This window comes from Lepisosteus oculatus, chromosome 13 (assembly GCF_040954835.1).
Source record: "Lepisosteus oculatus isolate fLepOcu1 chromosome 13, fLepOcu1.hap2, whole genome shotgun sequence".
Classification (NCBI taxonomy): domain Eukaryota; kingdom Metazoa; phylum Chordata; class Actinopteri; order Semionotiformes; family Lepisosteidae; genus Lepisosteus; species Lepisosteus oculatus.
Window position 1 is genome coordinate 21389747 of NC_090708.1, and position 27419 is coordinate 21417165.

The window sequence follows — 27419 nt, forward strand, 5'->3', positions numbered from 1 at the left end:
GCCCTCTTCTCTTTTGTAGTCTTACAGTACAGTATCTCTGTACTAGTTAGCAATTACAGTATTCTGAAACTGTAACTTTGGAATGCCCTGCAGCTAATGTTTTAGAAAAATGCCCAAAATTCAACAACATATTACTTGGCATTACTATGTCAGTCTTAAACCTACTTCTTCAGCGTTTATCAAATACACAATACAGCATGCAGCAGTAGTTGCTGGCAATGATAAAAATCACAAAATTAAGGTTACAAAATAAGATAACATAATAATAGATAATAATGTAATAGAAATTTAATAAAAAACTCAGACAAAAAATAAATTTAGAGCTGCTATGTATCCAGGGTGTATGCAATATATTATGTCCAAGTAGTGCACTTTGCAGAATACAGTGAAAACTGTATACCTATGTAGCCATTACGGGTGATTTGCTTAGGGAACTGCAGGTTGGCTATATAGCAGTCTTATTGCCTGGAGGCAATTCTTCTCTAATGTAATGCTATATTTTCCCCATCTAAAACCCAAGTCTATCTTCATATCCATGTAAAATATAAAATATAAGAAATACAATGAAAGTTTCTCAAACTACATCCTTTATTGCTAAACATCTTTGGAATATGGAAAAAAAAGAATATATTTTTCATAGTTCTATTTTTCAGCAATAACTGGTTAACACGGAGTAAAACTGATCAACAGCGTACAAAGGATGTACACAGTAAAAAAATGTGAAATAAAATACATGGCACTATACAATTTTTTCTCGATGGCAAGATAATTTCAATGTGGCATATTATAACAGTAGTAACTGTATAACAAAGGGTTAGAGTTTACTTAAACCCTGGAAAACAAAACTAGTTCAGCTTTCAACCCATTTAAGCAAATACTTAACAATACTAACCCACTGTCAGAAGTCACTGTCTTTTTTAAATTGATAACCTGAATGCAGCCCAATAATTACCTCATAAATGTAACACCTTGCAATTCAGGAACTTGTCATTGGAAAACCTGTAATATTGAAAAGGATACAGAGAGTGATTCTCTAAACTTTCTTTCCCCAAAGACAAGTTCCTTCCCTAAATTTAGAATCTGCTCTACAGTTATCATATTAATCTTATGAATGAATATTAAGATATTTAAATATCTCAATAAGCAACTAATATTTCCTTTCACTTTCCTGAAATGTAGTCTTTTATTAACAAAATTATTCAAGACAGCAAAAAAAACAGAGAAGTACTTTTTACAATTAATTTTATAGTTTGATTTCTCAAACTTCTGGAAGAAGATATGAAGTTTCATTTTAAACAGCAAACAGTGTCTTGATCCTGTTTTACATGCTTCAAATACCAACAGAAAGAAAGACGATCATCTTATTTTGGAAACTGATAAAACTGGAACGACAAAGGGACAAGTGGAATGACATTCTAGTGAAGGAGCACTTTTCTTTGATATCCCTTCCTGAAGAGGCGTTATCTTGATTGGCTCTGGAACATGTTCAAGAGGGTCATCTGCCTCCTGGTATATTTTGAGCTAGTCGTCGGTGTAGCAGTCATAGCCGAATTCGTCTTGCCTGCTGCATCTCTCAAGGAATCACAATCAGAATGCCTTGACTTCTCCATTACAGTATCTGCTTCTTTCTGTTGTGCAGAGGGACAAGACCGTGACCTCCGAGTCCCTGAGCTCAACCCCTGACTGCTCCCAGCGGCCGAGTCACCTGAGCCGCTACCGTGGGGCTGCCGCAACTTCTCACGGAAGGGGTACTCATCTGGAGATCCCTTCTTTCTGTTCACAGCTTTACTCTCTTGGTCGAGCTGTTTCTGCAGCTTTAGGGCAAGCAGTCGGTCCTCCTCCTCCTGCTGCTGCCTCTTCAACATCTGCTCCTCCAATTTCATCTGCTCCTGGATGCCCGAAACATCGACTGGGAAATCGGATACCCCCCCAGACTCGAAGTCAATGGCCACTGCTTTCAACCTTTTACTTGCCAACTCACTGTCTATTTCTTGCCTGCACTCCTTGCTTTTCCTCTTCCGGACATCTGTCTTGGTGTGGGGACCCTGACGGGTGTCAGCGCTCAATTCACCATCTCTCTCTGCAGTCCCCATGCTCTCGAAGGAGCTCCTCAAATCCGTGCTGCACCCACCATTATTAAAGACATATGTACTCTGCTCAGGGCCCCATTCTGTGTCTCTGCACTGCATGTCTTCGGACTTTATCGGTGTCTCTGAAAGATCCCTGCAGCAGTCCATCTTGCCACAGAAAGTCAGTTCTGGCATGGAAGGTTCTTCTACCAGTTCCCCACACGTCCTCTCAGAGAACCGGGATTTGGCTTGAGGGCTCAATTTTGGAATTCCTTGTTCATTAAAAACTGGTCCACTGAAACTGATGTTTTCCTTATGGGGAAAAATACAGATACGTTCATTTATGTTGCCGTGCCATGATGAAACACATGTTCATGAAATGTCATTATAAATTACCAATACTTTTAATATTTTTCAACTACAAAAACTTGAGTAAAGAATTCTACATTCCCACACAAAACAGATATGCAGTCCATTATACCACTGCAGTATGAAATAGGAGACCAGTTCACTTATAACCTGGACAATAAGCTTTGCAGGGATGGTTTCCCATACGGTGCAGTTGGTTCTTCCTTCATAATGAGAAAGTACACTTGGAAATATGAGAAGGCACATACTGGGTGTAGGTCAGAGGAGGTCATAGACCTATCTTGATCAACTTTGAACAAAAGAAACACTATCAATCTGCTGATACTAAACATCAATTTTCTATTTCCAATCAAGTAGTTGAATTGATTGAGCTAGTATCACTCAGAACCTAGCTCCGGTGTTCATATAGTGAAGACCACTGAACAAGCACATGTCTGCTCTCTTACTCTAAAGAGGTTTCTTTTGCCCCTTCACTCCCACTTTCCCACAAAGAAATGGGAAATTAAAAAAAAAACATTCAACAGGTTACTGGAGTTAAATAACACAGAGATTCCTATGTATTTAAATAGTTAATTATTGTATTAAGTACAAATCAGACCTTCTCCACAATATAGATGTGTTTTAAGTGTTCTCAGTGTTCTAAACTATAAAATGCTCAGTAGTGCGAGTCTTGTAAAGTGCACTGTGATTCCCATACCTTATTGGCAGACAAGCCTGCGCTCTGGCCTGTTTCAGGATGCACATGACAGGTTGAAGATCGGTGCGATATAGGAGACAGGTACCTGAAAACAAAAGGTTTTCACAACAACAAAAAAACACATATTTGTCAGTTTACTGCGCATTCTTTTTTATTCAATTTTGTTATCGTCTTTTCTGGAGTGAAATTATCCTCTTATATGAAAGAGGTATGACTTGAAAACTACAGTACTTCCGTTTTATGAGAAAGTTATGTTCTGAAAACTAGTACTTTTCTCTTACACTCACTTCAGGTCCGTAACAAAACCTTTGGACGATGATAAATTATTCTTACTTCTCAATGTCTCCACCACTTTTCCTCTTCTTTTTTACCAAAGGGTGCTGCACTTGTGATGCAACCTGCGTGCGGTTTCCCTGGGGTTGGAAAACCTGGCTGGAGTTCTGAAGAAGCAAACACAAATGTTCTAGCTTTAAAAAAAAAATCAGTGACTTAAGAAAGGTTCCAAAGGAGAGGAGGGTATTCTTGCTCACTTCTAGGTAATGGAACTGAGGATCTTTTTCAGATCTTTCCTTGAAGATCTGTTGGAGTGAACTTTAGCAACAAGCCTGGGCAAACTGTTCCACAACACTCTGAGTAAAGAATCACTTTGTGTTCTTGACCTCAATATAATAGGTCTCAATTTAACAATTTCCATTCCAAAAGTACTACAACAAAAAGCAAAGCAGGGTACACTATTCAGTAAATATTCAACATTTAATAGTAGCATTTCAGCAAACTTTCTATCAAAAACCATTGCTACAAACATCTCATCTTTTGCTAAATTAATCCCATATTTTTACTATACAGTTTGCATGGAGTTTTACACTTATCTTCTGCAGTTATATTTGCAGCAAGGTTAGAGCAAAACTAGTGACTTTCATTCAGGTGTTTTTGAAGCATTATATTAATAAAAGTTGTTTACAAAGTTCCAAGTTACCCGTTACATACTGTAGACCCCAAAAAAAAGTATGCTAAAGATTTTCCATACGTGAAAAAAACTACAAATACCTGGCCCCGGATTATTTTATAAGCGATTTCCGTGCTCGTGAAGAATAAATTAGTGATTGATCGATATTCTACATGTGATAACCGGAAACTTTCACTGTGTCCCCACCCTGCTCCCTGGGACTCACCAGCTCCTGGCTCAGCAGGCGCGCCAGCATCTCGTCGTGCTCCAGCTGCTGCTCTTCCTCCCTCCTCCTCTCCTCTGCCTGCCGCTCCTCCTCCTCGGCCAGCAGCCTGCGGATGTACTCCTCGCTTGCCTGCCTCTCGGCCTCTTCCAGGGCCCTCTTCTCCTCCGCCAGCTGCGCGGGCAGGCGAGGAGGCAAGGGAGCAGGAGAGGACACGGCCATGGGCAGAAGTACAGACAGATCCACTCAGTGACACAATCAAGTCTATTATCAGAGAGGGAAACTGGTACAAAGCATGCATAAAAGCTGACCAAATCCCTTTTTATTTTGGATGTAAAAATGCTGAACATGGGGTCATTTCCGGCACTAGTCTGCCACACGGTTTCTGCATAAAAATACGTTTCAGGAGGTTCCTCAAAGGATTTAAAGAATGCACTGTTGGAAATGCGCCACTTGTTAATTTGTAATTCACAATACAATCAAGTCCCATTTCAGCAAAAACGTCACACCTCCGATGTTTCGCCGTCTGCTATGACCAACTCAACAGTTTTGTGTCAACTGCATTTCTTTTCAGATCTAACCGGCAGATCTAGTGTGCAAGCTTAGATCTTTATATTATTTTCTAGGGTTCTGTTTAGAACAGTAAATGATGAGCATTTACCTTACTTAACTGGGCCTCATATTCCTCCCGCAGTTCACCAGGTTTGCTGATTGTTCGTAGGGGAACCAGAGCTGTCAAAGGCATAAAAAACAGTACCTTACCAATACCAGACCAAAATGAAAGATTTCAATATTATATGATGATCTGCTATGAAGTGTAGTACCAAAAGGACACAGGGTATTTTCATTGCATTCGGAACCCTGTTTATACACAGTGGTGGTACCCAGCACTGATCCTGTACCACAGATCTGGTTTTCGTTACAGCTGAGGTCTGGATCGTGAACTTCAATCTTCTTTTCAGGGTACAAATTTAAGGTCTTAAACAATTCAACGGTATTTTTATTTGGCATCAACCCTGTATCACTGAAGACAGCGATAAACCGTCCTTCGGATGTGTAACCCCGGCGTCCTGGCCAAATTTCCCATTGGCCCTTACCAATCATGGCCTCCTAATAATCCCCCTCTATGAATTGACTTCATTACTCTGCTCTCCTCCCCACTGATTGCTGGTGTGTGGGCAGCGTTCTGGCGCACTATGGCTGCCTTTGCATCATCCAGGTGGATGCTGCACATTGGTGGTGGTGGAGGGGAGTCCCCATTACCTGTAAAGCGCTTTGAGTGGAGTGTCCAGAAAAGCGCTATATAAGTGAAAGCAATTATTATTATTATTATTATTAAACCCTCTTCTTTCCTCCAGAACACCCCAGGTCCCCAGGTGACTGGGCAAGAGCGGCAAAGGGGCGAGACTCACTGCAGCTGTCGTCGGCGTCCTGCCCGCTGAGCTTGCGCTGGCACTGCAGGGGGAAGGCGGCCTGCACTTTCCTCCACAGCTCCGCGTTCACCAGCGTCTTGTTGCGGCTGTGCAGACGGCACCACGTGGACACCCTCTTGCGGCACAGCGGGCAGCACATGCTGGCCTTGTAAACCGTCTGCTGGAAACACGTCTTGCAGAAGGTGTGGCCGCAGGGTAGGGTGACCGGCTCCAGGAAGATCTCCAGGCAAACGGAGCAGATACAGTCCGCGTGGGACAGCTGCTCCTCTTCCTTCGGCACCTCGGGCATCTCTACCTGTCCCACCCCCCTCTCCCGAATCCCACTGGAGGAAGGGGAAAAGAGTGAGGTCCAGAGACTGCTGCAAGAGGAATCTCTTAGTGTCACTTAAAGCTATCCCTGTCTTTAAAGCATGTAACAGAAATCCTTATTTTCTTCTACAGATTGTGATATCTCCTCTGCTGTATCATTTTTTATTTTTTATTGGGATTTTAGCTCCCAATCCCAAGTCCCTGACCAAATGACGGATACAACTCCGTAAAACCAGGAATCTATTTAAAAACCGTGTCACCTGTTTGGTCTCTGAAAAACACAGTAAGGAAAAAGGTTAAAAGGAAAAAGTTTCTGAAAACTTTCTACAGCAGAGCACAAGTACGGAGACCATATACAAAAAGACACTATATACGGTTATACGGTCTCATAAACTCTAATAAAGCTGACTGTAGATCTGAAGAAAAAAGGTAAAAATAAGGTAAACATTTCCCGCGAAACTACGTTTAGCCCAATATAACCTAGAAAGCAATAAGCTGCAGATCTTGCATTAACAAATCTAAAAAATTACAAAATACTACCGAAACAATTTAAACCCAAATTATTTATTCCGTTGTCCGCTGATACGTCCGATGGTTTTATAAGTGAAATTAATATCCCTACGCGTAAATATTTTATTAATATATGCCCTTTCATACACAGACCTTTATTTTCTGTCTATAGGTGGACTAACAAGAAAGTGATTCAGGGACACAAACACCGGAAAACTACATTTTTATATATTAATAACCTTTAGGAGACAATGCCGAGAAACCAAGAGATCCGGAAGAACATTGGGGCCTGTCTTCTGATACAGAAAAGTCATCATGAGACCCCGAGAAGTGCGGTAAAATGATCAAAGATTTCGAAATGTTTACCTTGTGGCGCTTCAGATGGGAACCTACACTGCCCGCGCCTGCGGCAACGACCGCGGAGGTCAGAAATGTTTAAAACGCACACATAAAGTACATTAACACAACAAAAATAATTCTGTTAGATTATAACATTCTAAAGAAAACAAACCCGTTTCCTAATTCACAACGTAAAAAATAAATGCTTTTTTCACCCTATGTAAATCAACCAACCCGGGAATCTGAGCTGGAGGAGTGATACTGCGCCTGCGCACATTGTAGCGCTCCTGGAGAAACGCGCATGCTCATTTCACGCAGACGCGCTGCAAACATTTTTTTTTTCAGTTGTAGCGTTCAGTTCCAAACTGAAATCACTTTCAAATCAAGGAATTGCAATAGTATCTCATCAGAAACTATGAAAGATTGTACAGCTTATATTATTATTATTATTATTATTGTTATTATTATCCCACAAGGAAGTTATGGATGTAATAACAAATTTGTAAGATTTCTATTGCAAGCTGACAATATCCTGTCAGTTAAAGTATTTTGGAATACCTTTATCTGGAAACTGATTGATTGTTTGGGAAAACAACATGATGTCAAGTTCATATCGTATCGTAGCGCATTGGTGGTTCAGTGGTAGAATTCTCGCCTGCCACGCGGGAGGCCCGGGTTCGATTCCCGGCCAATGCATCGTAATTCATTTTGGAGCGGAGCAGTGGTTCTGTGGCTACGGATCGGCACCTGTGGCTGGACGGTTGTCGGTTCAAATCCCGCGGCTGGCAGAGGAATCCAACTCCATTGGGCCCCCGAGAGCAAGCTGGCGTATGTGAAAAGGTGATTTCCTAATGCAAGAAATTGTATAGGGCTAATAAAGTGATGTTATGTTGTGCAGAGATTAAAAATTACTATAGATGATAACTGTGTCTTTTGTGAAAGTAGCTCTGGAACCATACAACATATATTTTGGTTAGGTCCTATTGCAAAAGCTTTCTGGACTGATTTGCACAAAAACAGGCTAATGTTGATATAACTTTTAAAGAAACAGAAGTAATGTTAAACTTTAATCCCATTGAAAATAATATGGAAATATATTTCATAATTGAGTTAAATATTATACTTGCACGTTACTATATACATAAAGTGAAATGGTCTGGGAAGAGTCCTGTGCTTGATGTAGTCAAAATAGATGTAAAGGCGTATTTGCAGACTATTTCACAATGTAAAAACAAGAATATTTATCTTTATTTACTCTGTTTAAACTTTTTTCATGAAGTGTATTTGTATTGTAATATGTACCCCTGACGATGTAATTGATATGTTAAATGTTCTCTTGTTTATATTGTATCTTTTTTGTTGTTCAAATAAAATGTTTTTTAAAAAATCACCTTCAAATTCAGTCTTTATTGGAATGATCTATGAATTACAGTGCTGCCAATGCAGATGCAATACACATAACATTTATGGACAATTGCTTCACAGACTTATTATTGGACATTTACATAAACATATAAACATAAAACCTTATTGTGAGACAGGCTCACTCAGTGTTCCTCTGGCTGACAGGAGATCACATACTGTATTAGGCTGCACCTCAGCTAAGTTCCTCCCTCCTTAGCCTGTAGGTAATAATAATAATAATAATAATAATAATAATAATAATAATAATAATAATAATATTAATTGCTTACACTTATATAGCGCTTTTCTGGACACTCCACTCAAAGCGCTTTACAGGTAATGGGGACTCCCCTCCACCACCACCAATGTGCAGCATCTACCTGGATGATGTGACGGCAGCCATAGTGCGCCAGAACGCTCACCACACATCAGATATCAGTGGGCAGGAGAGCAGAGTAATGTAGCCAAATCATAGATGGGGATTATTAGGAGGCCATGATTGGTAAGGGCCAATGGGAAATTTGGCCAGGACACCGGGGTTACACCCCTACTCTTTACGAGCCATTCTAATTCTAGCAGGTGTGGAAATTGTGGGATTAGATTTGTTATTTTAGAGAGAATGTTTATCTAATCCCAAAGTATTTCTCACAATGCAATAAGAATCACATTTTTATTCTCTCTTGGCAGTATGGTCTCTCTGTGTCACCCAGTTTGTGGTCTTTGTGGTCACCGAGTCTGTCCTGTCTGGACAGCCAGGTCTGCTTGTGTCCAGTGTCTAGGTCCAGGCTGTGGTGACTGAGCCTGAGCTCTTTGGACAGCTGGCTATGCTGTCTGGCACAGCATCACAACCTGGGCATCACCTATGCATAAACAACCTGCTTACATGATTCACAATCTGTAACAGATTTATTAAGGGACTAAAATAAGTCTTAAAAACAAAGAGTACTGTGAAGTGCTAAACTATTTTTGTGGCAAAGGTGTACTTTCTTGTGACGCATCTCCACATGGAATGGGGACTGTACTGTCACATAACTTGCTGGATGAAGCAGACTGGATGTATGCCCCATATTTTGACATTCTCTGAAAATAATTATTCTCACGAGACAAAAAGGGTTTAGCCGTGGTGTTCGGCATACATGGTTTTAATAAATATTTGTATGGATGGAAGTTTGCTATCTAAACAGATCACAAACCTCTCCTATCACATTTTAACAAGGTGAAAGGTGTGCCACAAGTAATGTCACCCAGTCCAAAGATGGACAGAGACACTACAAGTCTATGAATATTCCACAGTGTACAAGGCAGGGGGGAGGAGGGGAATGCTGATGCTTTTAGTCTTCTTCCACTTCCAGAGACGTCACAGAGCCCAGTGTTGCTCTTTGAGAGTGCAGACACTGGCCTGGTGGAAGACAGCCAAGTCAGATCAAGGACAGGTACAGACCCTATCCTATTTAGAGACTGTGTATTTAAAGTTTGAAAACAACAACCCCAAAAATGTGGCTTTGTACTGTACAGATTTAGACAAATTCAGTTGGGTGTGAGGACGGATGCTTTCTGTGAGGGGCGCAAATAATTATCCCACCACGAGGGTGGAAGGCAGTTCTAAACTAATTTCATCAGTTCAGGTGGGTACTGTAGCTGCGTCAGCATGCGTAGTCTGCAAAGGAACAAGTAATAGGTTTATTCCATGCTGGAAAGAGAAGAGAGAAAACACAACATTTCGGCTGTGAAGCCTTCTTCAAAGACAAAAGCCTTCAAAGAAGGCTTCACAGCTGAAATGTGTTTTCTCTCACGAGCCCATAGCAGCATAAACCACCATGCAGGTGCAACACTGGAAGAAAACAGGGAGGTGATAGAAGCTGGACAGCAAGTGGAGAAAACCTGCCCAGAGAAACCCCACAATTCAGGAGTGGACAACAAGCTGCATCGCTCATGGAGAATTAACAAACTTCAAAGTTAGTTTTGAAGATTGTGAACTGTAAAAACATATAATCATTGTTTTCTGGGAAGTTTAAAAGTTCAGTTGAGCTGTAGTTGTGTAAAGGAGTATAACCAAATGTTTACAAGTAATAGGTTTATTCCATGCTGAAAAAAAGAAGAAAGAGAACACAACGTTTCGGCCGTGGAGCCTTCTTCAGGTGTGAAGAAGGCTCACACCTGAAGAAGGCTCCACGGCCGAAACGTTGTGTTCTCTTTCTTCTTTTTTTCAGCATGGAATAAACCTATTACTTGTTCCTTTGCAGCCTACGCATGCTGACGCAGCTACCCACCTGAACTAACCAAATGTTTGCCAACTTAAAAAAAAAACAGACTTAAAGGGGAAGGTAAGAAGAAGATTGGATTTACTGTTGGTGCCACTAGAGGGCAGTAGAGTACGGTTAATAGCTGGGTCTAGAGAAGCGAGGAGGTTGTGCAGAGTAAGGAGTGCACAAACCGGTGTGAGTTAGTTCTCGAGAAAAGAGTTAATATCCCACAGTGTTATTACCTGCATTTAATTTACTTACTGTAGTCATGTACTCAGCTAGTGTGTCTTGTCTGTTTAGGGTAGTGCAGCATTCCAGTATGTGTTGTGTTTGTGTGTGTCCCAGTGGGTAGGGTAGTGTTATTTGTCTTGTTCTGTGTTTGACTTTCATTAATTTTTTTTAGTTGTGTCCTGTGCCCTGAAGTTGGTTGGTGCCAGTGGGCTTCAGAGACTGGTGTTGTTGTTATGTATGTTGGGTTATACAGTTTGGGCTAATGACTATATCATGAGTACAGATGACAATTAAAAGATGTATGGTTTATAGTTAAAATGACCATTAATGGTTTATTGGTTCTCTGGCGTTTGGCCTATGCTTTGCAGGTGTTCGATTATGGGTTATAATCCCTGTTATAAGTGGCCCAGTTAAAAGTGGCCCCACACGACAGTTTGACTGGAGCAGGCTCCTCCCAGGGTTTAAAACCAAACCTAGGCTAAATGAAACCCAAGTGAGAGTGTGACTCTTGTGGCAGCAAAACTAGTTTAAATGAGTAAAACTAATATCATTACTGCTGGCCTACCCCCATTGGGGTCAAATGATCCCTGTACAGGAGTCACCACTGATATCAAACACACTTCATGAATTAAAACTTCTCTCTGCTCTCTGTCAGTATCGAAAACCACACCCATTTTTCCGAAAACCACACCCCCTGCACCTCTGTATAGCTCTGTGGAGAACCAGGAAGTCTCACTCAGAAAGTTAGTTTCATTTTACTAGAAATAGCCTCACAGTACCACTGTCTCTACGACTCCTCATTCTGCAGTTTTTACTAACCAGGAAAAATGGCAGAAGGCAAGATTCCAGTTTCACAGGATGAGTTCATCTGTTCAGTGTGTCTGGATTTGCTAAAGGGTCCAGTGACGCTTCATTGTGGACACAATTACTGTATGGAGTGTATTAAGACCTACTGGGATAGGAATGAAGATACTCGTGTCTACAAGTGCCCCCAGTGCAGACAGACCTTCACCCCAAGACCTGATCTAAGAAGAAACACCACTCTGGCTGCAGTGGTGGAGAAACTGAAGAGGAGGGGGGATAAGCGTCCTTATCCAGCTGATAACCCTGCTGGTCCTGGAGATGTGCCGTGTGATGTCTGCAATGAGAGACAGATGAGAGCTGTGAAATCCTGTCTGGTGTGTCTGGCCTCTTACTGTCACACTCACCTCGATCTTCACTATGAGCTCAACCCAGGAAACAGACACAAGCTGGTCGATACTATAGGACCTTTGCAGGAGAGGATCTGTTCCAGTCATGAGAAACCCTTGGAGATTTATTGCCGTACTGATCAGAAATGTATTTGTTATTTGTGCAAAATGTATGAACACAGAGGCCATGATACAGTCTCAGCTGCAGAAGAGAGGACTGAGAAACAGGTGAGGACTTTGAGTTTGTAAATCAGGTGACATCTAATCTGTCTGATACAGGGGCTAGTTAGAGTGTACGCAAGGTTCTGTGAATTTATTGATGGTTTTGTCTTACACATTTATATTTTATTTCCTTTGAAAATGTATACATTAGCATCAGCCGGAAGTGAGACTGATTTTCTCAAGCTTCCAAAAGGCTGAATATCTGAATATTTAATGTTGAATTTGTCTATTATCAAAATAATTCCTACTGGGCTGGAAGGAGAACTTTCAAAACAGGCTTATAACTCAGTTTTTTGTCTCTATGTATTCATATAGCTACAGACAGTTCATACATCCTTATCTGGGCTCAATAGCGTAGTACAGGTATAGTTTGAGCAGTGAAATGGATGATTATATCTTAAAAGAAAACTCCTTTCATAGCCATTGTCATGACCGGATTGAAAGGTTTGTCCTCACCCCTCACTCATGTTAATTCATTAGTAATGATGAAAATCCAACTCTGAGCTGAGTCAACTGATTCATGGACTCATTTCATCACACACTGACATGTCTGTACACTTCACCAACAGAGTGATCAAGAATAATACATTTCAAGAATGGTGGCGGAGTGCAGAGTCCTTGGTTGTAACCTGGCTCCAGGCCGCAGGCTTTGGGGAAAGTGTTTAATTGATTAGGTTTTCTGGCTACCTATATTTCCTCCCTTCTCTGAAAGGCTTGAGTGCCTTTTCTAAATTTTCCTTTTTATCCCTGTCTGGGACGTGTGAGCTCACAGTCCTGCCTTGAACCCTGTGCCACTGCAGCTGTTTGTCTTTGTCACGACATTTGCAGATCTTCTAATTCCCTCAGCTCCAAATGCAGATGCCTCCTACACAGTTGTTTTCTTGAGGAATATATTTCAGCTCAAAGCAAGTTGTATTTCTAAAGTGCATATATGTGAAATTGAGCAGTTTGATCACTTTTGTGTCTTGATAGCCTGTGGATCAGTGAGGCTGCAGCAGCTTTGCAGATGTTGCAAGCCAGTCAGTGCTGTTGAAGAGGGAGCCAAGTTTCTGCTCCCAGTTTCCAGGTTAATCCAAGTCCCCATCCTCTCCTTCTCAGGAGATGGATGAGAAGAGGTGGAAATGGGTGGAAATGGGTTTTATTGACCCAGTGGCAGAGCCTCTTTTAGTCATAACTCTTCCAGACTGAGAAGGACCATTGGAAGCACAGGCAGCTAGTATCTCACTGGGCTGAGATCTGCAGACTGACCCTGCTGACTAGCTCAGAGCAGACACTTGGGAATCCAACATGAGGAACTAGTATGTGTTCAAAGGGAAAAGATTGTGGGTTCTTCTAAACTAACATGTTACCACAGTGAATATAACAAGAACAATCGGACTGTAACTGGATGGAGGCTATTTAAATATCCCAGTCATAATCAATTATGGGTAGTCTCTTCCAGCATTCAAAAACTTCTGCATGAAATGATGTTAAATGGACTGTCATGTGGTTCTCATTCTGTCCTCCAGTTCATGCTTTCATTGTTTGTCCTGAAGAAATACAATAAGTTGACATTAAAATTCCCTTTGAGAGATATGCATTTTTATATTGGATAATCTTGTCATCTTTGCTTTTTAAGGCTGACAAATTCAGTCCTTTAATTTATTTCGTCTCAATGTTAGAATCATCAGCTATTATTAGTTATTCAATCAGCAAACATTATTCTCATCTAATATAGAATCACCAGATCTGTGTTTTTCAAATCTGGGCTTGCAACTGAGATTCCTACACACAGAGGAGTATGAGAAAATCTAGGCCAGACAGCCTCCTCTGGAATGCCTACCTCTGAAATCTCAGTCTTTGAAGACATCAAATCCCTTCAGAAATGCAGTGCATACCTTCAAGTTCAGCACGTTGCAAGGTCCCTGTGTTGCTGAGAGCCCTGGCTGAATCATCCAGCCCTTTGAGGAATTCTGAGTGCAAATGGTTAGCGAAATGACCTAGGGTAAAGAAGCGGTTCTTTTAGCCTGTGAGTGTAGGACACTACTTTTAGCCTGGGAATACATCTGTTGTCAGTCCAGAGCAACAACATCTTTTCAATAATGTGGTGACCAAAATAGTATACAGTATTCTAAACCTAGGTCATTCAGTTTAAAAGAACATCTCTCAATTTAAATTCTACACTTTAAGTATATATCCTCATTTTCTGTTTGCCTTTTGTACTGTTTTCCATATGGGCTACAACCAGAATTTAATAACTAATAGTAGTACAAAACAATTTCAAGGATCACTATCTCTGCACCAGGCTACTCATACCCTGACTCCTACCACCACTATCACCGTGAGACAAGCCACTGCTAAAATTTATGTGAGAATTTACATGAATAAAAGTCATTACCTTTTATGAATAATCTGTGAAGAGTGTGCAACTGACTAAAATATCCTGTAAGTCTTTGAAATGGTAATTTCAGCGGCCTCTAAGTGTCACTATTACAGGTCTTCCTTGGGCCAGCTTGCCTCAGCAATGAAAAAAAAAAATTCTTCCCTTCAGATACTCTAAAACGCAGAAACTCCAGGAGTGTGGGGAGAAACCTGAGTGTCTGTATTTCTTCACAGAAGCAGCTGGGGGTGACACAGACACAAACTCAGCAGAGACTCCAGAATAAAATGAAGAAGAAGAAGGAGCTGAGACAGGCTGTGAATTCGCTCAGTGTGGGTATAGCACCAAGGAGTGGATAACACTGACATTTCTAATACCTGGACACTGGACAGACTACTATCCTTAGAAAACACAATATGTGCAATATATTTTTAGTACATTATACCAAGAATAGTTTAACAATAACTCTGACTTTTTTCTCTAGTTTTAAGAGCAGGCCTTCACCACTAGTTTGCCCAAGAAAAGCCCATCAGTTTAAATGTGAGTGTTTTCCTCTGTAATAATCTGCTGTGTGTCTCCTCAATCAGAGCTCTGCACAGGCAAACATAAAGGACCCTGTCAGGATCCTTCATGCTCTGATCCGCTTCATTGATGGAAAATGTTCTGACATTCGACACCTGATCAGAGCTCAAGAGAGGGAAGCAGTGAATCAGGCTGAAGGACTCTTAGTGCAACTGGAGCAGGAGATCACTGAGTTGAAGAGGAGAAATGATGAACTGAACCAGCTTTCACACACAGAAGATCACATCCATTTCCTCCAGGTAACATCACTGCTCCAAGACAATCTGCAGTACTGAAGGGTGTCTCCAACACAGAGCTCTCCAATGGAGCTGTTCCTGGCCTCCATGCAGCAATGTGTTTTGGAGCCCATTGTGTTTGACTGAAAACCTCTCTCTCTCGTCCTTGCTGTAGAATGTCCAGTCTCTCTGTGTCTTTCCTGGAGCTGAAGACTCACCACACATAACTGTCAATCCATACTTCTCTCCTGAGATTGTGAAGGAAGCTTTGTCAGGACTGAAAGAGCAACTGGAGGACATCTGCAAAGGGGGATTTGACAAGATCTCCAGGACAGGTTAGTGGAGAAACGTAATCTGAAGTCATTCTAAAATGCTAATGAATTTTCTGTTTTCCTTGTAACTAGATTTTCTGTACAAAACAGGAGCTAAAGTAACAGGAGAATAGTATACATGTCATCTCATTACAACAGAGGCTACAGTCCGTCCTGCTATAATAGGGGCTACAGTCACAGTAAGGTTTTATAGTTCTGTTAAAATAAGAATTAAGTCACAGTACAGTAGAGTTGTCCTGCTAAAATAGGTGCCACAGTCCCAGTGCATGAAAACAGTCTTGTTACAATGGAGGATAATGTATACCACTACAGTATAACAGCCCTACAGCTACAGTCAAAGTACAGTACAACATCCATCTATTTTCTAACCGCTTCATCCATTCAGGGTCATAGGGGAGCTAGAGCCTACCCAAGCAACAGGCACAAGGCACACCGAGGACAGCACACCAGTCACACAGGCACAGACATGCACACACTCACACCAGGGACAAAGTCCCAGAACCCAATTAACCTACCAGTATGTTTTTGGACTATGTGAATTAACCAGAGAACTGGAGGGAAGCCAGGTGAACACAGGGAGAATATACAAACACGCAGCTCCGGACTTGAACCTGGGGCCCTAGATTTGCAAGGCAGCCATGCTAACCACAGTCCTGTTACAGTATGTGCAGTACAATTAACTTAGAGTAATATACAGTGCCTTGCAAAAGTATTCGGCCCCCTTGAACTTTTCAACCTTTTGCCACATTTCAGGCTTCAAACATAAAAATATAATTTTTTTATTTTATGTGAAGAATCACCAACAAGTGGGACACAATTGTGAAGTGGAACGAAATCTATTGGATTTTTGAAACTTTAACTAATAAAAAAATGAAAAGTGGGGCGTGCAAAATTATTCGGCCCCCTTGCGTTAATACTTTGTAGAGCCACCTTTTGCTGCGATTACAGCTGCAAGTCGCTTGGGGTATGTCTCTATCAGTTTTGCACATCGAGAGACTGAAATTCTTGCCCATTCTTCCTTGCAAAACAGCTCGAGCTCAGTGAGGTTGGATGGAGAGCGTTTGTGAACAGCAGTTTTCAGCTCTTTCCACAGATTCTCGATTGGATTCAGGTCTGGACTTTGACTTGGCCATTCAAACACCTGGATACGTTTATTTGTGAACCATTCCTTTGTAGATTTTGCTGTATGTTTGGGATCATTGTCTTGTTGGAAGATAAATCTCCGTCCCAGTTTCAGGTCTTTTGCAGACTCCAACAGGTTTTCATCAAGAATGGTCCTGTATTTGGCTGCATCCATCTTCCCCTCAATTTTAACCATCTTCCCTGTCCCTGCTGAAGAAAAGCAGGCCCAAACCATGATGCTGCCACCACCATGTTTGACAGTGGGGATGGTGTGTTGAGGGTGATGAGCTGTGTTGCTTTTACGCCAAACATATCGTTTTGCATTGTGGCCAAAAAGTTCGATTTTGGTTTCATCTGACCAGAGCACCTTCTTCCACATGTTTGGGGTGTCTCCCAGGTGGCTTGTGGCAAACTTTAGACGAGACTTTTTATGGATATCTTTGAGAAATGGCTTTCTTCTTGCCACTCTTCCATAAAGGCCAGATTTGTGCAGTGTAAGACTGATTGTTGTCCTATGGACAGACTCTCCCACCTCAGCTGTAGTTCATCCAGAGTGATCATGGGCCTCTTGGCTGCATCTCTGATCAGTCTTCTCCTTGTCTGAGCTGAAAGTTTAGAGGGACGGCCAGGTCTTGGTAGATTTGCAGTGGTCTGATACTCCTTCCATTTCAAGATGATCGCTTGCACAGTGCTCCTTGGGATGTTTGAAGCTTGGGAAATCTTTTTGTATCCAAATCCGGCTTTAAACTTCTCCACAACAGTATTACGGACCTGCCTGGTGTGTTCCTTGGTCTTCATGATGCTCTCTGCGCTTTCAACAGAACCTTGAGACTATCACAGAGCAGGTGCATTTATACAGAGACTTGATTACACACAGGTGGATTCTATTTATCACCATCAGTCATTTAGGACAACATTGGATCATTCAGAGATCCTCGCTGAACTTCTGGAGTGAGTTTGCTGCACTGAAAGTAAAGGGGCCGAATAATTTTGCACGCCCCACTTTTCATTTTTTATTAGTTAAAAAAGTTTCAAAAATCCAATAGATTTCGTTCCACTTCACAATTGTGTCCCACTTGTTGGTGATTCTTCACATAAAATAAAAAATTTATATCTTTATGTTTGAAGCCTGAAATGTGGCAAAAGGTTGAAAAGTTCAAGGGGGCCGAATACTTTCGCAAGGCACTGTATATACACATCATATTAGAGTATATAGTAAAGACATATTGTTACAGCTATTGTGACTATTGAAGTGTCCAGATATAAGGGACAAAGCAAGGGCATGTTCGCCAAGATGTAGGAGTACAAGATTCAGTGATCAAGGCAATCTTAACATTTACTTTGGTTTACCTTAGTTAATTAAATTATTTTTAAATCATTAAGAGTGTCATCAACAGTCTAGGAACTCGGCATAAAAACAAGCACGTAAGAGTCAGAAAGACAGAAACACACATGCAGTAGGAGACAGGAGAAAATAAAGTGTGTGCCTGGTTAAGATCATCCATAAAGACCAGATTTGAGTTTAGTATTTAAACCCAATTAAGAGAGCTTGCCATTCAGTTGTTTTAGGAAACAGATTTCCTGTAGAAGGAATCCTTCAGTTAAAAACAGTCTCTCCTGGTTAGTGAGTGCATTTTGTTTAAAAGAGACAGATTTAACTTTAGGTTGTATTCTGCTTAGTTTAGAAGACAGCATTTTCTTATTTTGGTCTTCATAGGCATTATATAAGAACAGTCTGGGGTTTTTCTGAGTGGTTATGGTGTAGGCCTCAGGAATGTCTTGTTTGTAAGGTTCTAAATAGAAACATTATTAATAAATGTTTGTTTACCCAGTGTGACTGAATTCACCAAAGAATCAAAGAACAAAGAACTCAGGTGCCTCTAATTATACCAACCGCTCTGGTATATTTCTGGCAAATTACTCTTTATAGTCTGGGGGTTATTTTATGATTATTTAATTGACTTATTGATGAATATGCTTGGTCATTTCCTGATATCCACAATTTTGTAACCCCCTGTTTGTAACAATATTTATTATATTTCTTGCTGATAAATATCGAATCAACACTACAATAAATAAATAATCAGACATTTCTTTCTGTGTTTTCCCAGTGAGTCATGTTTACAGTTTGCAGGCCCCAGAGCCCAGGACCAGAGCAGAGCTTTTAAACTGTGAGTCTGTTTCCACCCAAACTCTCCACTGAAAGATACCTGGAGCTCAACCCCATAACAGAGACACGCTAATAAACATTCTGATACACACCCTGAAACTCACACACTGACACACACACAAATTCAACAGGATGAGATACAGTTTAATTCTGAAAATCAACAGAGAGCAGTACAATAACATACAAACACCCTAGAAGGATGCAACACACATTAACACACCTTGACGACACAGAGACAGAAATTCTAGGATTTGACATAGGGGGAGAACTAGGGGGTGAAGGAAGGAAGGAATAAAATTGGTCAAGCTGACATGGGGGTTTGTTGTTTCAGTTCCGTGAAAGGGTTAAAAGGCTGTGGTTTAAATTCCTAGCAGGGATTCGAGTTTTTGGGGTATCCAGACCCTGAGGTGTCTGTGGAAGGTAGACCGTTAATTCCACTGTTTGTGAAGAGGCTGCTGCGAGGGTTTTCCGTGAGTCTGCACATGGGGTTTGGGTGTAGGGGAATCCTGCAGGAGGTTAGTTCTCTTGGGATGCATTGAGGGGGCCGCGATGAGATCTCAGTCACATGTAGAAAAGAGTGCAGGCCTCGGCCGGTTGCTGAGAGTGACTCTCACATACTGTAGTTCTTAATAATCCCGGACACATGGGGGGGACAGGTGTCATGAACCATATTCCCGCATGCACCACTCTCCGTCAACACCTGCGCACTAGTTAAGCTATTAGCACTTCTCACACCTTTTTCCTATGTATACCCTCTCACTCCTCTCACTGTTGAGATCAACTTTTGACTTTCTCTAGTGCGCGTACCTTTCTGACCTGACTTCTGGGTACCTGACCCTGTCCTGTCTCTGGCCTCGACTTTGTCTCTGTCTAGCGTCTTTTCGATTTTGATACTCTCTACCTAACACTCCGGAAACCAGACCAAGCCTTCCTACCTCGACCTCATATTCTGCCTTTCGCTCCTGGGATTTGGACGCCAAACTCATTCAAACTACTCTCTCAGCACCGCATAAGGTCCAACCAGTTATTCTCACACATCCCTAGTGACAACATTGTCAACAGGAACTTCTCAAAAATCCTGGAGTGGGTTATTTTTTAAACATAAGCCCCTGCTCAATAAATAGAGAAATCCCTGGTGGTTTACAGAACATGCTCTGATGTAGATATATCTGTATGGCTCACACCACATGGTCACAGCAAGGATTATGGTATGATTAACATCTGGTTGTTGGGTAATTATTATAATGTTACAGGATAGGGTTATAAGTATGGTTACGGCAACTTCTTTTAGGATCCTGAGAAGCTCAGGGTGTCACCAAAGGTGGGGTTTCGGGACCCGGAGTAAGCACGTTCTGGGTTGTAGTTTGCACACTTCAGGGTAGAATCTCCACATCAGTGAAACAACAGGACCAGAGGATGAACCCGAGACCCGGTTCAGCAAAAATTTCACAATTACTTGGGAAACCATGAGTCATGAGTAGTGTAAGGGAGCAGTGTAAAGATTATCAGAGTGCTCACACTGGTAATGAGAGGCGACAGACCCCTAACGGTCAGCATTCAGAGAATCTGCATTTTCACATGAGAATCAGGCCTTGCAGATCTATTCTGCCATCAGACACTCAGTGCGGTACAATGACATACAATGTATGAGAAACAGACTGATGGATCCACAGACAGAAAGACCAGGATGTGTCATTGGGAGAGAACCGGGGTGCAAAAGGAACCTCTGAAACAGGCTAGCTGACATGTGAGCCAGAGATGTTCCTGTTGGTCTGTGGGAAAAATTCTGAAATACGATCCATAATCAGCCTTGGTACTGACAGGAGGAATCGACATTTTCAAATGGGCTTTGGGACCACTAAGTCTGTTCCGCCTGTCTGTGTTCTAACTGCCCTCTTCTCTCCATTCAGATTTCTGTCATCTCACACTGGAACTCAACACAGCCCATAGAGACCTCTGCCTATCTGAGGGGAACAGGAAGGTGTGCTGGAGTGAAGAGGAACAGAATTATCCTGATTCCCCTGAGAGATTTGACAGCTGGAGACAATTGCTCTGCAGAGAGGGGCTGTCTGGGATGTGCTTTTACTGGGAGGTGCAGTGGAGTGGAATAGGGGTTTATATAAGTGTCACATATAAAGGAATCAGCAGGAAAGGAGACGGTGATGACGACTGTCGACTTGGACACAATGACAAGTCCTGGAGTTTGTTCTGCTCTGGTTCCAGTTGCTGTTTTCTTCATAGTAAAGAAAACACTGCAGTTACTGTCCCTCCATCTTCCAGAATAGGAGTGTATGTGGATCATGTGGCTGGGACTCTGTCATTTTATAATGTCTCTGGAGACACGGTAGCCCTCCTGCATAGAGTCCAGACCTCATTCAGCGAGCCCCTGTATCCTGGATTTGGGGTTGGGTATGGGCTTATCTTTATTAGCTCCAGTGTGGCTCTGTGCCAGTTGGAGTAGAAAGCCAGAGTGAGAGGAAAAGAAGCAAAATAAAATATAAACATAGAAAGAAAATACAAATAAAGATTAAATTGGATGTCTTTAAACCATACTCATGTACACCAGTAGTTGAACAGGGTCTTTCTATTTGGAGGATCATTGAAGAAAGATACTGTACAACAGTGGTTAATTTATACCTGTATTCCACTACTGTACTGGGCACTCTGGTACTCTGATCACATAGGAGAGAGTTTATAATTTACAGTTGTACTCCTCTTCTGTACTGGATACTCTGTAGCTCTGATCACATCTGTATTCCTCTACTCTATTGGACACTCTAGAACTCTGATTACACAGGAGATAGTGTTTAATTTATATCTGTATTACTTTACTGTATCATGTACTATACTCTTATAGTGGCAATGCTTGTTAATAAGACAGAATTAAGTGTTACTGTTCTTTCCCAAATGAGGCCCCATCTCCCTTTTCATCTCTGTGGTGCAGCCACAGAGAAGCTATTCACGCAGGCTGATTTAAAGATGTTTTCTTTAGATAAGGGACAGCTCCCAAATGGCACTAAGCTAAGCCTGGCTATCATGATCAATGGTCATCCATTGGCGCCTATCTGTCTAGGGAGTGCCAGATGGACATCTGAACTGCATTCCTAAGTGTCAGGAGTAAGTGACTCATATCTCACCTTGATCAACCAATCAGGGACTGGTAGGGCCGAGTAACCCATGTGGGTCTCTGATGCCCATGGAACTTTCAGCCAATGAACGAGCTGAAGTTCCTCCAGGTAAAAACAGGCAACAGAGAGCCTGGAGTAGGGGAGAGACTATTCTAAAGAGAATTCTAAGAAGAATTCCAGGGGTGCTTTTGTTTTCTTATGACAAAAGCAAATCTACTTTTTGCCATGTCTACTGCCTGGAAAATAACAGTGAGCCTATTTGAAACTTGGAAATCCTAGTATTTGCTCTATCCTTGGTGACAGAAGTAAATATTTCTGTGTTGATGTTATTTTACCTGTATTAAACCAGCAGTGTTCAATAAAGATAGCAGCAGTGCAGAATCAACCCTATGATGTAGTTCTTGGGACTAATTTGATTACAAAACATGTGTTTACATCTGTATAATATTTGCATCTTGTCAATCTAAAAAGTAAAGGCTTATTCCGTGCTGAAAAGAGAAGAAAAGAAACACGTTTCGGCTGTGGGGCCTTCTTCGGGTGTGGAGCTCTGAAGGCTTTACAGCTGAGAAATTGTGTTTTTCTTCTCTTTTCAGCATGGAATAAACTTTTACTTGCTCCTTTGCAGCCTACACATGCTGACACAGCTCCCTACTTGAACTACTCTTGTCAATCTAACTGATTTGTGTGTGCACAAATCAACTAGAAGAATGGCAACCTATCCATGCAAATGAAACTGCTCTAGAAGAACAGAAACTAAACATTAAGTCACGTCAATCTAGGCCACATAGAGAAGGTTGCTCAAAGAGTCCTACATTTTGGTTTAGATATACAATATGCTTATTTCCCATTTTATAAGACAGAAAGGAAAAGCATAAATAAATGGATGCAAATTCATTATAGATGAGGATTTATTGTTTAGAATTAGAGAGTATTGTAAGCATCCTCCAGTACCAAGCTGAAAGAAGGAATGTGTTACTCCTGGGACAAGACAAACACTTTATATTAGTCTATACCTTTACCAGAGCATATACAGTAGGTCAAGTGAAAAAGTGATGTATAGCTGCTAGGTGTCTTGGTCAGGAATTTACAGAGACATGGCAAAAAAGTTTAGTTCATGTATCACCCGTCAAGACACTTTCCCTTCAAGTGTTCAGATAAATTACCTCTTTGGTTATTGAAAGTAAAGGCTCTGTGGTATAGCTCCTACCACCCTCAAAGAGACAGCTTGGTTGAGCAGCTCAATCAGGCCCTCAAGATGATGCTTAGTAAGTTGGATACTGTTGGATACTGGCAATGAATGGGACAGCTGGCTGCAGTGTGATCCCAGAACGCATCTCAATAAACGCCCTCATAAAAGGACTTCGACCCTTAAAGCTGTTGTATGGGAGGACTCTGACAGGACAGGCAGATGTGCTTCAGGAGACCTGGGAAGAACCAAATAAGTCTGTAAATCTTTCAGTCATTGACTGTAGCTGAGCATGTGCCAGGAGCAGTACTCAGCCATGGCTTGGGAGCATCTTCAGAAGGCTCAACACACCCATTATGTCTTTTTCTGAGGTACAAATCTGTGAGTGAAGACAGTGACATCTGAAACCGTGAACCCCAATGCAGTGATTTCTTAGAGATAAAATATAAAGAGTTCAGCAGTGACTTGGCACAAAGGAGTGGATCAGCTCAGTAAAGATACTGCCAGTGTCCTGTACTGCTGACTTTGCAGAGCTCTGAGTGAGGAGACATACAGTGAATTATCGCAGAGATTGAAACTGATGGGCTTTCTTACTGGTCTATTGGTCACTTTAATACCAGAAAAAACTTGGTATCTTGGTATAATGCATCACAGATAAGAATAAATTGATATGAGCCAGGGGTGTGTTGTTTGCAGTACACATCTTGTTTGCACTGTTATTTTAACTCAGAAAACTTAAAACATTTGGTGTATTTTGTCAAGCTGCAGAACAACTGAGAGGCAAATAAACACAGATGCGCAAATGGGTTCCTGATGATTGATTGAAACAATGGTTTCAAATGATTTACTCTGATTAAAACAAAAGGATTTCGGTTTTCTGAGATGTGAACTTTCAAAATGTGACCAGCAAATGACACATGTAACAACATAAAGAACTCTCTTGTCATTTCTCGTGCTTCAGATTTTACCTAGGTATTACCCTGACACTGATAGTTTCTAATACTATTGTGCTATGTTTTGTATTTCCTAGGTGTATTGGCCTGTCCAGTGCCCAGCTGTTCATATGGGTCTAAGTGTTACCCACTCCTCTGCTCAAAACCCACTCTGAGTGACTCCATAAACTCTCTCTCCTGGAGTCTCGTCTGAGTGTGTGACTGTATGACCTCCAGCTGATTCTGCTGAGAAATACAGACACTCAGGACATTTCTACTGTGGTCTCTTCCCACTTTTGGCAAAAAGGGGCTGCAGGAGACAGAAAAGCTGCTCAACTCATATTTGAGGAAAAATCTGAGCTCTAATTAATTCTATTGAGAAAACATTTAATGAATAAAGTAATAATGATTAAATTAATTTAGTAGGATGGGCCTGAACTAATTTATTTCCTTACATTTTAGATCGACTGTAACATGCATTCTGTTTATAATTTTAATATTCAGAATATTTTTAAATGTCCATGTAATTTCAACAAAAGGTAACTGCTACAATTGGGCTGCAAAAATCTCTTTGAGGTATTATTTTTTATTTTATCCTCTGCCCACTGTCTGTTCCTAAATCAATTGGAAATTCTTTAGAACATTTTTATAGACAGAAAGTTCTATTCTGACCTACTGGTTATTCCATATGAATTCTATATGAATGTGAAACCAACAGACGCGTCCATCAAAACATGTGCAACTTTCAGCCCTTTACTGCACAAAACAGATGGATAGGTGGCACTTGTGTTGCATGAGACTACAAATGAAATGGTAGCTTCATTTAATCTTTTTTTTTCTTGGTATAATAATTCTGTTGTTAATTAATAATTAAAAATAATTAATGTAATTAATGGAGCCTGGATCCATCGGATTGAAAGCTTTTGCATTAGACCACTATGCATGGTACTTCAAAGTACAGTACTTAACATTAATGTACTGGAAGCCTACTTCTTTAAATCCACTTAATATGGGGGTGCCAATAAGCATGACTTCAGTCTTGTCACAGTTAAGATGAAGAAAATTTTGAGTCATCCAAGTTTTTATGTCAGAAATGCAATTAGATAGAATAGAGACAGCCACATCAGTGTCAGGTTTGGTATGGATGTTTATTTGAGTACCATCAGCATAGAAATGACAGCTGAGCCCATGTGATGAAACATGTAAATGCTGAAGAGCAACGGGCCCAGTATTGAGCCCGGAGGAACACCAGACTTAACAAGACCAATTTCAAACCTATACCCATTAAGAGAGACAAAATGACAGTGATCAATGCGGTAAGGCTTGAACCATTTGAGAGCAGTGTCAGAAACTCCAAACACAGTCTCAAGACGAGAAAGTAAGATGTCATGGTTAACAGTGTCAAAAGCAGCACTAAGATCAAGAAGGATGAGTATAGAAATAGAACCAGAATCAGAAGCTATTAGAAGATCGTTAGTGACTTTGACCAGGGCAGTTTCTGTGCTGTGAAGTTGACGGACGCCAGATTGGAGGGGTTCAAAAAGGTTGTTTGTCATGAGGTGGTTATGTAACTGAAATGTGACAGCACGTTCTAGAATTTTAGCAAGAAAGGGTAAGTTGGAGATGGGGCGAAAATTATTAAGATTGTCGAGAGCCATGTTAGGCTTTTTTGGCACGGGGGTAATGGCAGCAGTTTTGAGGACCGTTGGTACAATGCCAGTGCTCGTGGATTCATGTATAATATTGAGGACAATGGGACAGAGAGAAGAGAAACAGGACTGAAATAAAGCGGTGGGAATGGGATCTAAAATAGATGTGGTGGGTTTTGTGTGTGTAACTAGTTTATTGAAGGATGCTGAGTCAAGAAGAGAGAAGCTGGACAGAAGGGAACCAGAAAAGTTGGATAAGGAGGGAGGAGGTAGGAAATGAAACAGGTAAGTATAGATTGAATAGAATAGCTAAGTGGTCAGAGAGGCCTAGATCAAGGGAAGAACAGTGGGAGTCATTTGCAGTGATTAAATCTAGGGGGTGTCCTTTGTTATGTGTAGGGATACTAACAGAGTAAGATCAGTTTGTTTGTAGTACACCCCTTTAAAAACACCCCCCCCCCTCCAAAACCACACCTCCTGCAAAACCCCACCCCCTGCAGCTCTGGGCTGCTCCAGGAGGCTACAAAGAGAGATAAGTTTCATTTCTGCTGAAACAGCTCTTCTTCCTGTTTGTAAGATATTTACTCAATGACAACATGGCCTTAAAGACCAGTTCATGTCTTAAGCACGTTAATGGTAACAGAAAAAAAAACTTATATTGAATATCCATGGCCCTGTCAATGAAAGCAGATGAACTGGTCTTAAATACATGACAAACAGGAAGAAGAGCTGTTTCAGCAGAAATGAAACTAATCTCTGTATCTCCTCAAGCAGCCCAGAGCTGCAGGGGGTGGGGTTTTGCAGGAGGTGTGGTTTCAGAGGGGGGATGTTTTCAAAGGGGTGAAGTTTTAAATTTTGTGGGAAGCTCTGATTGATGTTAATTATGTTTCTCTTCAGATAAAAACAAACTTAAAATAAAAATATGAAGTGCTGTATATTCATGAATTGAGAAAATTAAGTCTTTACTGTTCCACCTGGCAGAGAAGTGCAGTCCTGCATTTGACAAATAGGGAAAAATAAGAATGAAGTGTTGCAAGTCACCACTGTACACCTTGGTGTCTATGGTGGCAAAACTATTAGATTAGATGGCTGCAGCTGTAGTAACAGAATCCATATCACAGAGACCCCCTTAGAAACTTCACAAAATTCACACTATCCCATACAGACAACCCAAAATAATCAAAGATCACTTAGAGCACCTGCCATCTTATTTTATTTTGTGAAAATCAAAAATGATGGAAACACATTCTCTTAAATTGACATTTTATTGAAAAACCTGAATCCTCAAACTGAAGACTTTGAAGTGTAAGATAAGATGAACATTTTAGGTATGTTCTCCTTAGATATGGCTAGCAGTCAATGTAGCAATATGTAGGACATTTCCTTATATCTGGTAATAGAGATGTTACCTTTAGCCAGCAGCCATATCACCCTGCAACTCACAACTGGCAACCCACTGAAGCTAAGCAGGTGTGAGCCTGGTCAGTACCTGGATGGGAGACCTCCCAGGAAAAACTAAGGTTCCTGCTGGAAGAGGTGTTAGTGGGGCCAGCAGGGGG

General features: G+C 41.2%; 2 protein-coding genes and 1 non-coding gene across 6 annotated transcripts; 2 read left to right on the top strand and 1 right to left on the bottom strand.

The window, feature by feature from the left end:
- Positions 1 to 570: 570 nt before the first annotated feature.
- rnf168 (ring finger protein 168) lies at positions 571 to 7157 on the bottom strand. Of its 4 annotated transcripts, none has more exons than XM_015361467.2 (7): positions 6923 to 7157; positions 5717 to 6060; positions 4966 to 5036; positions 4308 to 4478; positions 3469 to 3575; positions 3136 to 3220; positions 571 to 2381 (listed from the first exon to the last, which is right to left on the bottom strand). In XM_015361467.2, the coding sequence occupies exons 2-7, from the start codon at positions 6024 to 6026 to the stop codon at positions 1461 to 1463; spliced, it is 1665 nt and encodes a 554-aa protein (XP_015216953.2). In that variant the 5' UTR covers positions 6027 to 6060; positions 6923 to 7157; the 3' UTR covers positions 571 to 1460. The 4 variants fall into 4 exon arrangements, with proteins under 4 accessions (XP_015216953.2, XP_015216954.2, XP_015216955.2 ...); XM_015361468.2 differs by having other exon boundaries at positions 5717 to 6317; XM_015361469.2 differs by having other exon boundaries at positions 6796 to 7157.
- A 363-nt stretch (positions 7158 to 7520) lies between these two features.
- On the top strand, positions 7521 to 7591 carry trnag-gcc (transfer RNA glycine (anticodon GCC)). The gene has a single exon. It is a non-coding gene; the product is annotated as a tRNA-Gly (tRNA).
- A 3935-nt stretch (positions 7592 to 11526) lies between these two features.
- Positions 11527 to 22478, top strand: LOC102682860 (tripartite motif-containing protein 16-like). Its single transcript, XM_006637992.3, has 6 exons — positions 11527 to 12191; positions 14781 to 14876; positions 15132 to 15365; positions 15517 to 15676; positions 18907 to 18966; positions 20876 to 22478. Exons 1-6 carry the CDS (start codon positions 11601 to 11603, stop codon positions 21424 to 21426), a joined length of 1692 nt encoding a protein of 563 aa, XP_006638055.2. The 5' UTR covers positions 11527 to 11600; the 3' UTR covers positions 21427 to 22478.
- The last annotated feature ends 4941 nt before the right edge of the window (positions 22479 to 27419 follow it).

What these genes read in the sequence shown, in the direction of transcription:
- rnf168 (XM_015361467.2), bottom strand. Translation starts at nt 6,026, where the DNA reads ATGCCCGAGGTGCCGAAGGAAGAGGAGCAGCTGTCCCACGCGGACTGT. An exon ending in GCCTGCTGAGCCAGGAGCTG is followed by an intron (nt 3,576 to 4,307) that starts GTGAGTCCCAGG and finishes TTGCTTCTTCAG; the next exon opens with AACTCCAGCCAGGTTTTCCA. An exon ending in CAGGCTTGTCTGCCAATAAG is followed by an intron (nt 2,382 to 3,135) that starts GTATGGGAATCA and finishes TTTCCCCATAAG; the next exon opens with GAAAACATCAGTTTCAGTGG.
- LOC102682860 (XM_006637992.3), top strand. Translation starts at nt 11,601, where the DNA reads ATGGCAGAAGGCAAGATTCCAGTTTCACAGGATGAGTTCATCTGTTCA. An exon ending in AGGCTGTGAATTCGCTCAGT is followed by an intron (nt 14,877 to 15,131) that starts GTGGGTATAGCA and finishes CTCCTCAATCAG; the next exon opens with AGCTCTGCACAGGCAAACAT. An exon ending in ATCACATCCATTTCCTCCAG is followed by an intron (nt 15,366 to 15,516) that starts GTAACATCACTG and finishes TCCTTGCTGTAG; the next exon opens with AATGTCCAGTCTCTCTGTGT.